The following is a 13,614-nucleotide window of genomic DNA, read 5'->3' as shown; positions in this document are numbered from 1 at the left end:
GGTGCTCTTTTATCCTTGCCACTTCACAAATAAAGTGCCTGAGACACAGAGAGGTGAAGTAACTTTCCCAAGATCACACAGCTAGAAAGTAGGGGAACTGGGATTTGAAGTTAGGCAGTTGTGGAAATAAAGGAAGATGGAATGAGAGGCTATGGGTTTAGAGCTTGCTCTAGCAAAGGAGTTAGACACCGTCACTGGTGTGGCAGAGTCTCGAAGGCTGGCAGGAGAGTGGGAAAACTTTATAGTGGAGCATTATTTTTGGAATGGTACAGTGGGAGGTGAGTTAGCTAGAATCAGGGCATCTCATGTGCTTGGATGGGCAGTATCCAAGCATTTCTCTGGTTGGTCCTGAGTTGGGAGCAGGGACAATACAGGGAAGCTGGCAGTCATTGCTTAAGTCCTGACCATTCTGGGCCAATTCCTGTACAGGCTGTGGTTTCCTGGGCTGGTCGCTACAGAGGTTGTGGATTGGGGTTCTATTATGATACATGGTCTGGCTGTTGTCCACTTATTTATTCAGCCTCTCATAGTCTTCACCTCTGTACTCTGACTCTAATTTCCACCCAACTCCAAATCCCTGGATTTTCTCTGATCACTTATCCCACACCTACATTCCACCTTATCTTCCAAATATATGAGGTTTAATTGCTGGTGGGAGAGAGGACATCTCATTTCTGAGAGTATCTAAATTCCAAAAGTGTTGCTTGAAAATTTCCTCATTGTAAACACAACCATATTGCAAATGCTTCAAGGCACCTTGTTAGTTGAAGGATTGTTTTTCTGAGTAAAGATTTATTTTGTGAGGAGAGCCGTCATTTCTTAATTGCTCTAGTTTGCAAGCTCAGATCTCTTACCCAAGGCATGTTTTGCTTTTCTCATTTGCATGTGGCTGCATGTTTTGCCTGTGTCTTGGAGCCCTTGTTATGGGTGTCCGCATCTTGACTAGGGGACTGGGATGGAAAGACCTGCTGGGCATGTGTCGTGGGCACAGCTTGGTATTGTGCGAGGTGATGCTTTCCCCAAGAAACTGTGCATGATGAGGATGAGGCTGCGACATGCACACAGAAGGCACTGCGGGGCTTTCCTGCTGCAATGCTCCAGCATATTGTCTTCGGATGCTGTTCCCAGAGGCCAAAGCCTCATACCGCCACTCCCCAGCTTAATCCCCAACTTCTCAGGGAAAGTTGCCACTTCAGGGAAAAGTGTTCTGGTAAACTAGTTCACACCGAGATGCTATGAATTAATGTGGCATTCAAAAAAGATGATGCCCTAAAAGGTAATACTCAAACTCAAGGAATGAGTCTCTAACAGTGGAATCTGAGGCAATCGGTGTCCAGTGGGTGTGCGGGCTATATTTAGACAGTGGGGTGTGGCTGTGGTTTGTTCGCTGCCATTGCTGCATGGTGTTCCACCGAGGAGCCTGGAGCAGAGAGGATCTGGTGGCTTGTTGCCAAGGAGTGGGGAGACGGACAGCAGAGGTTTGTTAGCCAGAACTCAGTATAACAAGAATTTGCCAAGAGTTGGCCATGGCTGTCCTGAAGGGAAAGGAGCTGCTCAGGGGATCGTGGGGCTGCAGTGGAGCCCACAGAGCATGGGCTCAATGGCCTTGGCCATGGGGACCCCCAGACTGGAAGGAGGTTGGCCTAGAAATGAAGCTAAGGCTGAATCTCTAACCCTGGCCAGTCCTGACAGCCCTAGCTATGCCCCCTAAGATGCCGCAGAAGCAAACTGCCTGAGCAGCTGCCCACCAGCTGGGCTTGGCACCCACACTATTTGTCCCCATCTGCCAGCCAGCCCCTTCCCAGAATTCCTACCACAGCCCTTCCCTGGCTTCTCAGTGATGCCTAAAATTCTCCCATCAAGTTGTTGCCCTTCCCCCCTAAGGCTGGGCTCAGTCAGAGGGACCAGTGGGGGCGTGGGTGGTGGGCCCTTTCCCGAGGACAGCCTTTCACGGTGGGTAGGGAACAGAAGGGAACCAGAGGAGGGGCAGCTGCAGGTGGCCCTCCCCAGACGTCACCCTTCAGCTGCTGAGCACAGGCCCCTTTGGGGAGAAAAGCGGTGCAAACCCGGGGCAACTTCCACAGCTCTGTCCCTCTGGGCCACAGGCAGGACCTGGATCAAAGGCTCGCACTGCCCCAGTGGTGGCCCCGCAGTGTGGGGGTCATACTGCATGTCCACTGAGGGGTCTGGAGGGGTCTGGGGCAGCAGGAAGGATGTGGCTGGTGAGTCACGGAGGACTGAAGGACCGGTGCAGGCTTTCCCTTTGCATATGGACGTTCTACCCCAAGGAGAGGTTGTCCATCCAGGTGAACTAGAGATTACACCGCAAGAAACGGTGAGGGGCAAATGTAATCTACGTTTCGGTCTTCTAGAAGAAAATCTTGTTTCTCCTCCCCCCTTTCCTTACCCACCTGTCCCACCATAAAATCTCCATAAAATGAAGATACTTGGCTAAATTCAAAGGATGAAAATTAAAGAGGCATCGGAAGGAAGGAATTCTAAAGCTCTTTTGATCTGCAAAACTGTGCTCCTGGCAAGAGTAAGGAATTGAAAGACGATTTGAGAGAATCTCAGTGTGTGACATGAGAGCAATATGAGCACCTCCTCGCAGTTTCCACATGACCAGAGGGACAGACAGAGCTTCAGTTAGAGCAGGAGGGGTGTGGAGCAGACTTTAGGAGAACTGTTTCACTTTTGATCATTATAAAATCCATGCAAGTTATCAAAAGAGATTAGGGCCCTGCCCCACCTTTAAGACTAGGCGTAGTTAGTTTTCTGTTTGCAGCATTTGTAGTCTCAGCTTCCATTGGCTGCAGCCTCTATTTTTAAATATGTCTGGTTTTCAAAGAAGCATAACAATTGCCATGCACAGCCATATCTCAGTGCCACCTGCAATACCCCGAGGGGCTTATCAGCAGTATCATCTGGAATCAGTCAGCAGTCAGGCAATCAGTCAGCATTGAAGGTCGCATTGTGCATGCAGCACTATGGGAAGAGCAGTAAGGAATAAAGATAGAGCATCTCTGGGATGATGAGGTCATTCTATGGAAAAATAATAATAGCAACAAAAGCAGCATTACCTTCTATTTACTTACCACTTTACAGTTCTCAGTAGAATTGCCCAGTCCAGGCCACTGTGCTCGGTTTTGCAGATTGCAAATAAAAAAATGTGAATGATGACATCTAAAGTTGTACAGTGCACAACCTGCGCCATCATTCATGGTGGCCCTGGCTCTTATCAAATCTCATGTCAAGCTTCTTAAGTATAGAATTCTTTGTATATTTTAAGTTAATTTCACAACCATTTGGTCCTTGTGACAGTTTTGTGAAATTGCAGGGCTAGTGTCATTCTCCCAGACTACAGCTGAGAAAACCAAGTTCCATAGTGGAGCTGGGACTGTTTTAGGTAACTAGCAGAATGAGATTAAAACCTAGAAATGGGCCGGGTGCGGTGGCTCACACCTGTAATCCTAGCACTCTGGGAAGCCAAGGCGGGTGGATCGCTTGAGGTCAGGAGTTCGAGACCAGCCTGAGCAAGAGTGAGACCCCATCTCTACTAAAAATAGAAAAATTAGCCGGGCTTGGTGGCATGTGCCTGTAGTCCTAGCTACTCAGGAGGCTGGGGCAGGAGGATTGCTTGAGCCCAGGACTCTGGTTGAAGTTGCCGTGAGCTAGGCTGATGCCACGGCACTCTAGCCAAGGTGTCAGAATAAGACTCAGTCTCAAAAAATAAATAATAATAATTTAAAAAGAACCTAGAACTGGTAGGTCTTGGTTCAGGGCCATTTCTAGCAGCCAAACTCACTTAACCCAGCCTTTCAGGAACACATCTGGCTGCAAGGGATGGGCTGTTGAGGAGTCGCTGGGTACAGGCCTCACCTTCTCTCCTCACCCAGATCTGGAGCCTGGCCTGGCCCAGCCCTCCCCATGGCCAGCTCCCCTCTTCACGCCTTTCCTCTCCACCCCCAGGTTTGAGCGGGAGCAGAACGACACCTTCATCATGGAGATCCTGGACATCGCTCCATTCACCAAGATGCGGATTCGAATCGATGGCCTGGGCAGCCGGCCCGAGTGGTTTCTGGAGAGGGTAGACTGTCTGGACCCCTCTTCCTCCCAGCCTGCACCCCCTTCTCCCTGCACCGTTGGTTTGTCAGTGGACCTTGTTAAAGTGCAGATGTCACTATAGAGGGTCATTCCATGAACCCAGCCCATATAACCAATATGCCCTTTGGCATGAATTGTTATTTGTGTCCAGTGAGAACTGAGTCAACTGTCAGAGAATTCAGCATGAGCTGGCAATGTAACAGGGACAGAGACCCGAGTAAGGGGAGGCGTGGGGCAGGCTTCCTCGAGGACATGAGCCGGGAGGATTGAGAGGGGAGCAGCAGGAGCTGGGATGGAGAGAGGCTGCCAGGGTGGGAGCCTCAGGCAGGGCAGGCAGGCTGGCAGGGGAGCCATGGGTGCCCCTGTGATCACACAGTCAGGCAACTTCCTCCTCATCCATCATAGGCCTCCACCCTCTCTGCGGGGGGAGTCTGAGCTCAGCCTCAGCACCCCGGCTGGGGGCCTGGACCCCTGGGCTCTCAGCTGGGCTGAAACCAGCCTTGGGGCCGGGATGCTGGGCTCTTCAAGGAGCAACGGCAGCACGAGATTTCTCAGCTCTGCCTCCACCCTCCCCTCTCCCCAGAACACGTGTGCACATGCACACACACATAGCCACAGACTCAGTTTCCACCGAGAAACGAAGGCAGCGGCTCCTTCTCAGGACCTCTATTCTGTGGTCTCCTCACCTTCCCACCCTCGGGGCCCCGTGCCTCCAGCCTGCCCACAGGAGTCATTAACACTCGCGGTTCCAGAGCGGATGGGGGCTTCCCAGGGCATGTGGCAAGCGGGATACGTTTTGATGGCAACTCAGGTGATGGTAGGAGGCCCATGCTAAGTGTGGCCCCAAAGCTGGAGGCCCCTGGCAATGGCTGTGATGACAAAGGTGACAGCCCTGCAAGCATGGCTTCTTGTCACACAGGGCCCTGGGCACTCCAACACGTGTGGTGCTGGCGTTGTGCCTGCCCTCCTGGTACCACGTGTACTAGAGATCTCAGCAGCCATAACAAAGTACCGCAGACTGGGGGCCTAGAACAGCAGACGTTTATTATTACCACCTTTCTGTCGTAGAGGGTAGAAGTCCAAGATCAAGGAATTGGCAGGGCCACACTCCTCTCCCTAACTTCTGGTAGTCTCCTGACTCGTGGCAGCATCATGCCAGTCCCCACGTGGCATTTTCCTGTGTGGGTGTCTGGTATGAGGTGTAAGAACACCGGTCGTGTTGGATTGGGGCATACCCGAGTGACCTCTTCTTAACTATTACATCTGTAACGACCCATTTCTAAATAAGGTCACATTCTGAGGGACTGGGATAGGACTCCAACATACGAATTTGTCAGGGGGAGGGGACAAAATTCAACCCTTAACACAAAGCCTCGGCTCCCCTGCCTGCGTCAGTCCACACAACCCTCTCCCCCAAAGGCCATCTGCCCTAGTCCCCTCAGGCTCCTCCTCCCCTGTTCAGCCATTAGCAGATTTTTCTTGAGCCAACAATATGGTGCCCACACCAAAGGCCATCTGGCAGACATCAGTCCCTGCTCCCAGGTGCTTGTGCCTGACAGTGGCTTGGTTGGCCCGTTTTTCCTCCACTCATTCAGCAAACATGTCTTATGCACCATGATAGGCAGCTCTCAGGAAATGTTTTTAGATGAGTTACCCATTTCCAAATCCACAAGCTGGGGCAAGGCACACAGGACAGGGTCTTTGTCCTGGAAAAGGCCCTTTCCACAGTCTTCGAATCTGGGTCATGATCACGTGTCTCGGGTGGCTGGGGTTCAGCAGAGGGGGCTGCACTGGTGGGTGGGGGCTGGTGGAGGTGGGGGGGGCATCCCCACAGGGCTCCCTCTCCCATAGATCCTTCTGAAGAACATGAACACCGGAGACCTGACCATGTTCTACTACGGAGACTGGCTGTCCCAGCGGAAGGGCAAGAAGACACTGGTGTGCGAGATGTGTGCTGTCATCGATGGGGAGGAGATGATGGAGTGGACTTCCTACACCGTCTCGGTTAAGACCAGCAACATCCTGGGTGGGTCAGGGGTCCCTCCCACTGGCCTTGTCCTCCCCCCCCCCCAAATTCTGGCACAAGTCCTGGTTTCCAGCCAGGGCATTTTTTTCAGATGGCCTTCCAAAACCTGGTCCACCCAAGTCCCTTCCACAGCGTGTAACTTTGTATCTGGACAAAGCACCTCCTTCCAAGTGACTGAACTGGCCCCTTCCACCTCCCTCAGGAGAGTGGAGAGAACACTGGTGGGGAATGTGGTCACACTTTTAAAAATGGGACAGGAGCTCGACTCAGAGCCCTTCTGTCTTCCTGCTGCTACCTGATGCCCCTCACCTAAGTGCCATGCATGTCAGGCACCCCCAGGTCCCCTCCCACACCTGTGTGCCTGGCCATCTGCTGTGTGCCAGCTTTGGCCTTGGGCGTTAGGGTAGAAATATGACCCCCAGACCTCTGCAGATCTGACATTCTAGTGGGGCAACTCCAGAACCGTGGAGTGAGGCTCAGACATATGTCGGCCCAGGTGCTGCTGGGAACCCAGAGGAGGGCCCCTTGCCTACCTGGGGAGCACGGGCAAGAGTCATGGAGGGCTTCCCAGAGGCAATGCCAAAGTCAAGTCCAGAAAGACAAACAAGCCACTTAAGCAGACGGACATGCAGAGGAAGGTCCTTCCAAGCAAATGTGCTGGTGCATTGAAGGCTGGGAGATGAGAGGGAACACCCTCTCACCTAGCCACGGGGCAGTGCCTCCGCCTGGCCTCTCCTACACCAAGCCTGCTCTCCAGGAGCCGTTGCAAGGAGTCTGGCAAACCCATTCACACTGATTGTAAATGACTACTGGAGGATTAACTTGTTGGCCATGGCAGCTTACATTTTTTCAACAGAGAAGCATTTAGCCAAAGAAATGAAGCTCTCATGGTGGGATCTCAGCCATAAATCAGTAAAGCTTGTAAAGATTGTTTTTGGCACCTCCTTTCTTCCTGTTCTCCTCACAGCGGAACCTTCACCCTTATTTCTTCAAGTTCCAAGTGTCCACATGCTCTCAAACCCCTCCATCCTTTCACAATGCGCTCTCAGATAATAATTCATAAGTTCATTGATAACAACAGGTATGTGTCAGAAAAGCTTCACAGGATGGCCTCTTCCAGAAGCATTTGCTTTTGAACTTGGGCCAGCACCCCTATTTGGTTTAAGCAAATGAAGTGAAGTCCTAGTGTAGAATGCCCATCAGAGGTAGATTAGGGGAGCACAGAATTTCTCTGCTTCCTTTTGAACCCACATTGTTCAGGAGGTAGCCTGTGTTTATAAACCGTAAAGCCAGTCTACATGGCATGCCTTTTAAATTTGGTTGTATTTCCCCAGAAATAGGGAAGTTTTTACACTAAACCATTCAAACTTGCTGACTACAACTCCAGTTAGACCAACAGCTTTTGCAAGGCACAAAGATAAAGTGAAGGATGGAATTGGAAGCCTGGGAGTCCCAGGACACTAACTGGCCCTTTCCAAGTTCACCCCTGGCCTTGTCGACTCTGAACTCTGTCCACTTGCATCCCTGGCTCCTCCAAGGAGTCCGGGATCAAGGCCAGAGCAAGAGGGCTGTGAGTCAGAGAGGCTAGCACCCTGAGCTGCATCTTACGCACCCTCCAGGAGCAGGCACGGATGCCAACGTGTTCATCATCATCTTTGGGGAGAATGGGGACAGCGGGACACTGGCCCTGAAGCAGTCGGCCAACTGGAACAAGTTTGAGCGGAACAACACAGACACGTTCAACTTCTCCAACATGCTGAGCCTGGGCCACCTCTGCAAGCTGAGGGTCTGGCACGACAACAAAGGTAGCTCCCACTGAAGGCCGGGGTGGTGGGAGGGCAACCCTCAGGTCCCCCCAGGCCCTTCCCTCCCTCCCCGGCAGCATGTTGATTCTGCCCACCCCAGGGTGGCGGGCAGCTTACACGGTTGTTTGCCACCATGGTGATGCTTCCAGCAGCAGGAGAGAGCCAGTGTTTCCGGGCAAATTTTAAAGATGAAGCTTAGTTCCCCTGGCTTTCTCCCTGGGGGAGGTTCTTCATTGTTTATGATGTTGGAGCATTGATGCTACTTTGTTCAGGCATAAGAATTAAGGAAAAAAAGGGCTATATCGCCAAGTTCACTTCTCATGGATTTTCTATAAAGGATTATGCTCGTTTATTTATTAATATAATAGTAAGCCCCAAAGTGCTTGAATTCACTTTTAAACATAAACAATGAAATAGGAGTTAAACCAAGTAAGAAATTTATTTTTAACTTTGAAGTACCTAACGGATACTTTCTTACATCTGTAATGTCTTCATCTGTGCTGCAGTTCATACTCTCAACATTTCTTTGGTTATCGTTTTGCTGCCTTCAAGCTGTTCTATTTTCTCTGGCTTTGGGCCTTCAGGTTCTATTTGTATTATAATTAGAATAGAGTTGTTATATATTAAATTCCACGTCCTCGATGCGTACTGCTTTCTAAATTCACCTCTCTTGTCTTCCACTGAAATTCACCTCTGCAAAGCTCTCTGCTCAAAGCCTTCTTCCTCCTTTTCCTCATCTTCTCCAACTGTTTCCCAGAGCTGTCCTGAATGTTATGTTTCTCCTCGCTCCTTCCAAATCCTCACCAAGAACCAGCCTGTCTGTCGTGGCCACTGATGAAACCCAACTCAGCAGTTTGCCACCTCTCTTGTAAAAGGAGCTAACCTGGGTTAAACAGTTAGAATTTTTTCTGTAACATGGAATAAGCTCAGATCAGGCACCTATAAAACAGCCAGACTTCAAAGCAATAAAATAATGAATACTTGCACAGCACTCGATAGATGAAGAGTGAATGGGAGTCTATGGAGGAAGTACAGCTTGAGGAAAGCAGGGGTGGTCTAGGGCAAATTTCTGAGGGCACCATTTGAGGTTAGATAATGGAAGGGAAGAAAGAGGAGGGAGAGGAAGAAAAGAGACAAAGGAATTACCTCCACATTTGTAGTTCCAAACTGGAATGTTCTTGGGGAGGGGGGGTCTTTGTCTGGGGAACTCTGTAGTGGTCAGGATTGTTCACCGGCCATGAAATCCATAGATGTGATGTGTTGGCTCCTGGTTCCATAGTTTCCTGGACATAAATTTAATAGAAGAAACATGAGGTCACCTTTGTTTTCAAATAGCAAATCAATTTAAAATGTTTATCTCTCCCTAGCAAATTTCCAGAATCCCTTGCTGAGAAATTTTGTTATACAGCCAAATATTTAAGTCAGTGTAACAAGGGAGAAGGAAGGAGAGATGAACAGCCTTCTGTAATTTATGGATTCACGTTTACTAGACAAAAATGCTCTTCATCATCTCCCCCCTCCAACATACATACACAAATGTCAGGGAACCTTTCTTACCCAGCCTCACCACTTCTGCTCTCTAGTCCCTTTTGTAATGTGGAATTGCCTTTTAACTCTTGCTATTTCAATCCATCCAGAGAATGGCATGGTACATACAAGCCTGCAGCAATAGGGACTCTCTAAGATTAACCGTTTCCATTCAGAAAGTTTTCTCTGTTCTTCACTCTCTTCTTTTTCCTATCTCCCTGAACTTGAAGTTCAGCCCTTGTTTAAATTTTATCTTGCATGACATGTTATATCCTTTGCCCAAGCTAGAAGTCATTCATAGAAAACCAAAAAATAATTGCACCTGCAATTCACTTCCCCTGCTAAATCCTTAGATATTCTTCAAAATCCAGATTAATAGCTGGGTGCGGTGGCTCACACCTATAATCCTATCACTCTAGGAGGCCGAGGTGGGAGGATTGCTTGAGCTCAGGAGTTCAAGACCAGCCTGAGCAAGAGAAAGACCTCATCTCTACTAAAAATAGAATAATTATCTGGGCATCCATGGTGCATGCCTGCAGTCCTTACTACTTGGGAGGCTGAGGCAGAGCATCACTTGAGCCCAGGGGTTTGAGGTTGCAGTGAGCTATGGTGATGCCACTGCACTCTACCTGGGGTGACAAAGTAAGACTTTGTCTCAAAGAAAATCCAGATTAACTATCATCTTCTTCATAAAGCTCTTTGATTGCCCTTTATGAACTTAGATGCTCCCTACTCTGTGCTCCTAAACTTCTCTGTTCATACCTCTACTTGTAGAACTCACAATGCAGAGTTGTAATTGTCTTGCCAATTACAACTGGTAGACTTTTGAGTCTCTGAAGGGTAGAGACTTTGTTTGATTCACACTTTTATTCCCAGTGCCTTGTAGTTATTTAATAATTATGTGAATTAATGAATAAATTATTGCTTAACATCAGCTTGTAACAGCTTCTGGATCCTGTATGGATGGCTTCATAATTCCATCCTTTTCTAGACTTCCATGGAGATCTCTTTCTCCCCTCTAGGGAAAAAGAAAGCACCAAGTTTGAGAGGTCTACAGATGCAGCACATCATATCAGACATCCTATTAAAGCATTTGTAATTCTCCAAGGGCCGGTGTCATGGATAGAATAATGTTCCCCACCTCCCAAATTCTTGTTCATCCAGAACCTCCAAATGTGATCTTATTGGGGAATGGGGTCTTTGCAGATAGAATTAGCTAAAAATCTTGAGATGAAATCACCCTGAATTTAGAATGGGGTCCTAAATCCAATGATGACTTGTGTCCTTGTGAGAAAAGAACATGGAGAGATGCAGAAATAAGATCATGTGAAGATGGAGGTGGAGACTGGAGCTGGAGTTATCAGTCACAAGCTAAGGAACACCAAGGATTTCTAGGAGCCACTGACGCTAGGAAGAGGCAAGGAAGGATTCTTCTCTGGAGTATTCAGAGAGGATGGCCCTGCTAACACCTTGATTTCAGATTTCTGGTCTCTAGGACGGTGAAAGAATAAATTTCTGTTGCATTAAGCACCAAGTTTGTGGGAATTTTTTATGGCAGTCCTCAGAAAATAAAGCAGTAGGGAAGAATTTTCTAGAGAGTAGTAAAGACTTCTGAAAGATCTCAGTTCAAGTCATGTCTCTGCCGCAAAGAATCTGCCTCAGGATTTGCTGCTGGGTGTGAAAATATTCAAGGCCACTGGACCAGGATGAAATTCACCAAATCAGAGTGCAGCCCCATCACAGAGCCCAGTGTCATCGGGGTCAGCCGCATCAGCTTTAAGGCACAGGAGGGCCGCGTGGCCCAGAGTCATAACACCAAAGTTGGTGTCAAGTAGTGATCTGTTTGGCAAACTTCTAGCTCCTAAATTTTACAGCTGAAGTCTCCACAACCCTGAAATTAGTTTAGTGTTAACTGGAACACAGAAACCAATTATTCCCCTAGGTATGAAAAAGAGAAAAGTCCAGAGCTAAAAGGCATCATAGACTAGCTTCTGATCCCACTCTGAACTTGTCATTTAATTCCAGCCACTGGGACCTCTGCCTTATGACCTAACTCCCACCATGCATCCTGCCATGATTATACCTCCCTGTCTGTGGTTGACAAACTCTCTTATGTCCTCACCTCCTCAATGAAAGTTCTTCCTATTGCTCTACCCTATTTGAACCTGCTCCCCAAACACTCAACACACTTGTCAATGCATGTTTGTTCTGTCCCTTGTACTTGACTATCAGCTCCACAAATACCATTGTCTTGTTCATTGTTCTTTCCTGAATGCCTAGCACATTGCCTGTAATATAGTAGAGACTTGATATATCTTAATATAATTTAATTATACTCCTATTTCATTCTTTCAGACCCTGTCTTTTTATGCTTTGGTTATAGGGAACTCAGTTTTTCTCCAGAATCAGAGTGTTCTTTTATGCCTTAGTGAGTCCGACCATGAACCTCAGATGAATGACTAAGTTGTCCAATACCAGCGGCCCTTCTTCCCAGACACTGGGTGTGCACATATCCAGGCTTTCTCAGTTTTCTTGATACATTTTTCTACTATGCAAAAACCTGACAGCCGGTTAGCCACTTCCTTCCATCTCATCACCATCAAAACCTGAAAGAAGGGGGTTCAGCACCATAGACAGCTCCAAACCACTCCAACCTTGTAGCTAGTTGCTACTATTGTCATTTAGATGCCAGCCTCTCTGAAAAGGTTGACAGCCCACCCCTACCTTGGATAGCCAAAGACTATCTGATTGCCTTGGCCCCATAACAGCTCTTCTACTCAAAACCCTGAGTCAGTGATATGATTCTCTTTCCCTTGAAGACAGGGAAGTGGGCCTTCTCCCCTCCAACCAGACATTGGATCTGAAAGCAGGATCATGTCATTGGTAGGTCTTGAGGCTCACCAGGGAAAGGGAGATTTCTGTAGCTTCATTGAGCCCACGTGGTTGGGACACGAGGGTCAAAGAGGAACAAAGAAGTCCAGGTTCTGGGCCCAGCTTCCTCTTTACGGTAAATTTCTCCTCAAGGGATGGAAATTGAAATATCAATACAAGCTAAAATGGCTAAACATATCCTTAAGCTTTCTCTATGCCACGCTTTTTTCATATTTAGTTTGAAACTTTTCCAACTACATTATGCTTGCCCTGCATAGAAATTTAGAAGGACAAATACATTTTGTTTGAAAGGCTTCCACAATAAAAGGTGAGGATTCCTGAAAAAATATCATATAAGTCAGGTTACAAATATTTAATTAACTTAAAGCATAGCAATCATCTCTTCCCCAAATCTACCTTTTGATATTTTTTTACCCAATTACTCTTATTTATGAAAAATTTTAAACATGCACAAAAATGAAGGGACTAGTATAATGGACTTCCGCCCAAGTTCAACAATTATCACCATTTATCATCTATACTCTTTTTACTTTTCCTTTTTTTGATTGCTGGAGGATATAAAATCAAATCCTAAACTTCATGTAATTTTGCTCCAAACATATTTAGTGTGTTTCTCTCTTTAAAATGGATATTTTCTTACAAAATCTCACCACCATTATCACACTTAACAATGACTTCTTTATATCATTGCATTTCTCCTCCATAGCAAATTTTTCCAATACTGTGTATAGAATACATGGGAAATATGTAAATTCCCTCAGTACTGTATATTGAGTAATTTTGTGAAGGATACAATGTATTGAGGAAATACTGTGAATTGATGTAATACAAAGTACAAAGAAGTCCCATTCTTACTGATGCTAATAACGTTGAATAGTGGATACAGGGGCTGTTAGCCTGATTGCTCCATTATAAAGTTTCCTCATAACTCTTCATCTAATAGATTCCTCCAGTGATGATCAATTAGGGTTACAAATGGTGATTTTCTAATTATGTCATTTCTTATCCACTTACTAGCTGGAATTTTTCTGTAATATTAAAAAAATGTCCCTCAGGCTATTTGATTACTGTGAAATATAGTTCATAGGGGAAAATCAAGATGAATGTTTTATTCTTCTCCTTAATTCTCATTACCCAGATAGCTTTTATAATACTGAACAAATTATAACCAGTGTTTATTTTCTAATTTGTCTTGCTCTTCTTGCTTTGTCTGGTTAAATTAAAACTCCGGTGAGATAAAGAATTTCTCTTACCACAAAA

At 47.1% G+C, this 13,614-nt stretch overlaps 1 protein-coding gene across 2 annotated transcripts in view; it reads left to right on the top strand.

Annotated features, from left to right (window-relative positions):
• The window catches only part of LOXHD1 (lipoxygenase homology PLAT domains 1), a 99,899-nt gene that overhangs the window by 71,122 nt on the left and 15,163 nt on the right, over positions 1–13,614 (top strand). The window contains exons 15-17 of one of the 2 annotated variants that reach the window (XM_045527191.1): positions 3,970–4,087; positions 5,956–6,130; positions 7,750–7,935. In XM_045527191.1, the coding sequence (XP_045383147.1) occupies positions 3,970–4,087; positions 5,956–6,130; positions 7,750–7,935 (479 nt within the window). Of the gene's footprint in view, positions 1–3,969; positions 4,213–5,955; positions 6,131–7,749; positions 7,936–13,614 lie in introns of those variants that run through there. The other variant, XM_045527189.1, reaches the window with a different exon arrangement.

This window comes from Lemur catta, chromosome 16, assembly GCF_020740605.2.
Source record: "Lemur catta isolate mLemCat1 chromosome 16, mLemCat1.pri, whole genome shotgun sequence".
Classification (NCBI taxonomy): Eukaryota; Metazoa; Chordata; class Mammalia; order Primates; family Lemuridae; genus Lemur; species Lemur catta.
Note: the sequence above shows the minus strand (reverse complement) of the source record. Positions and strands in the feature narration are given on the sequence as shown.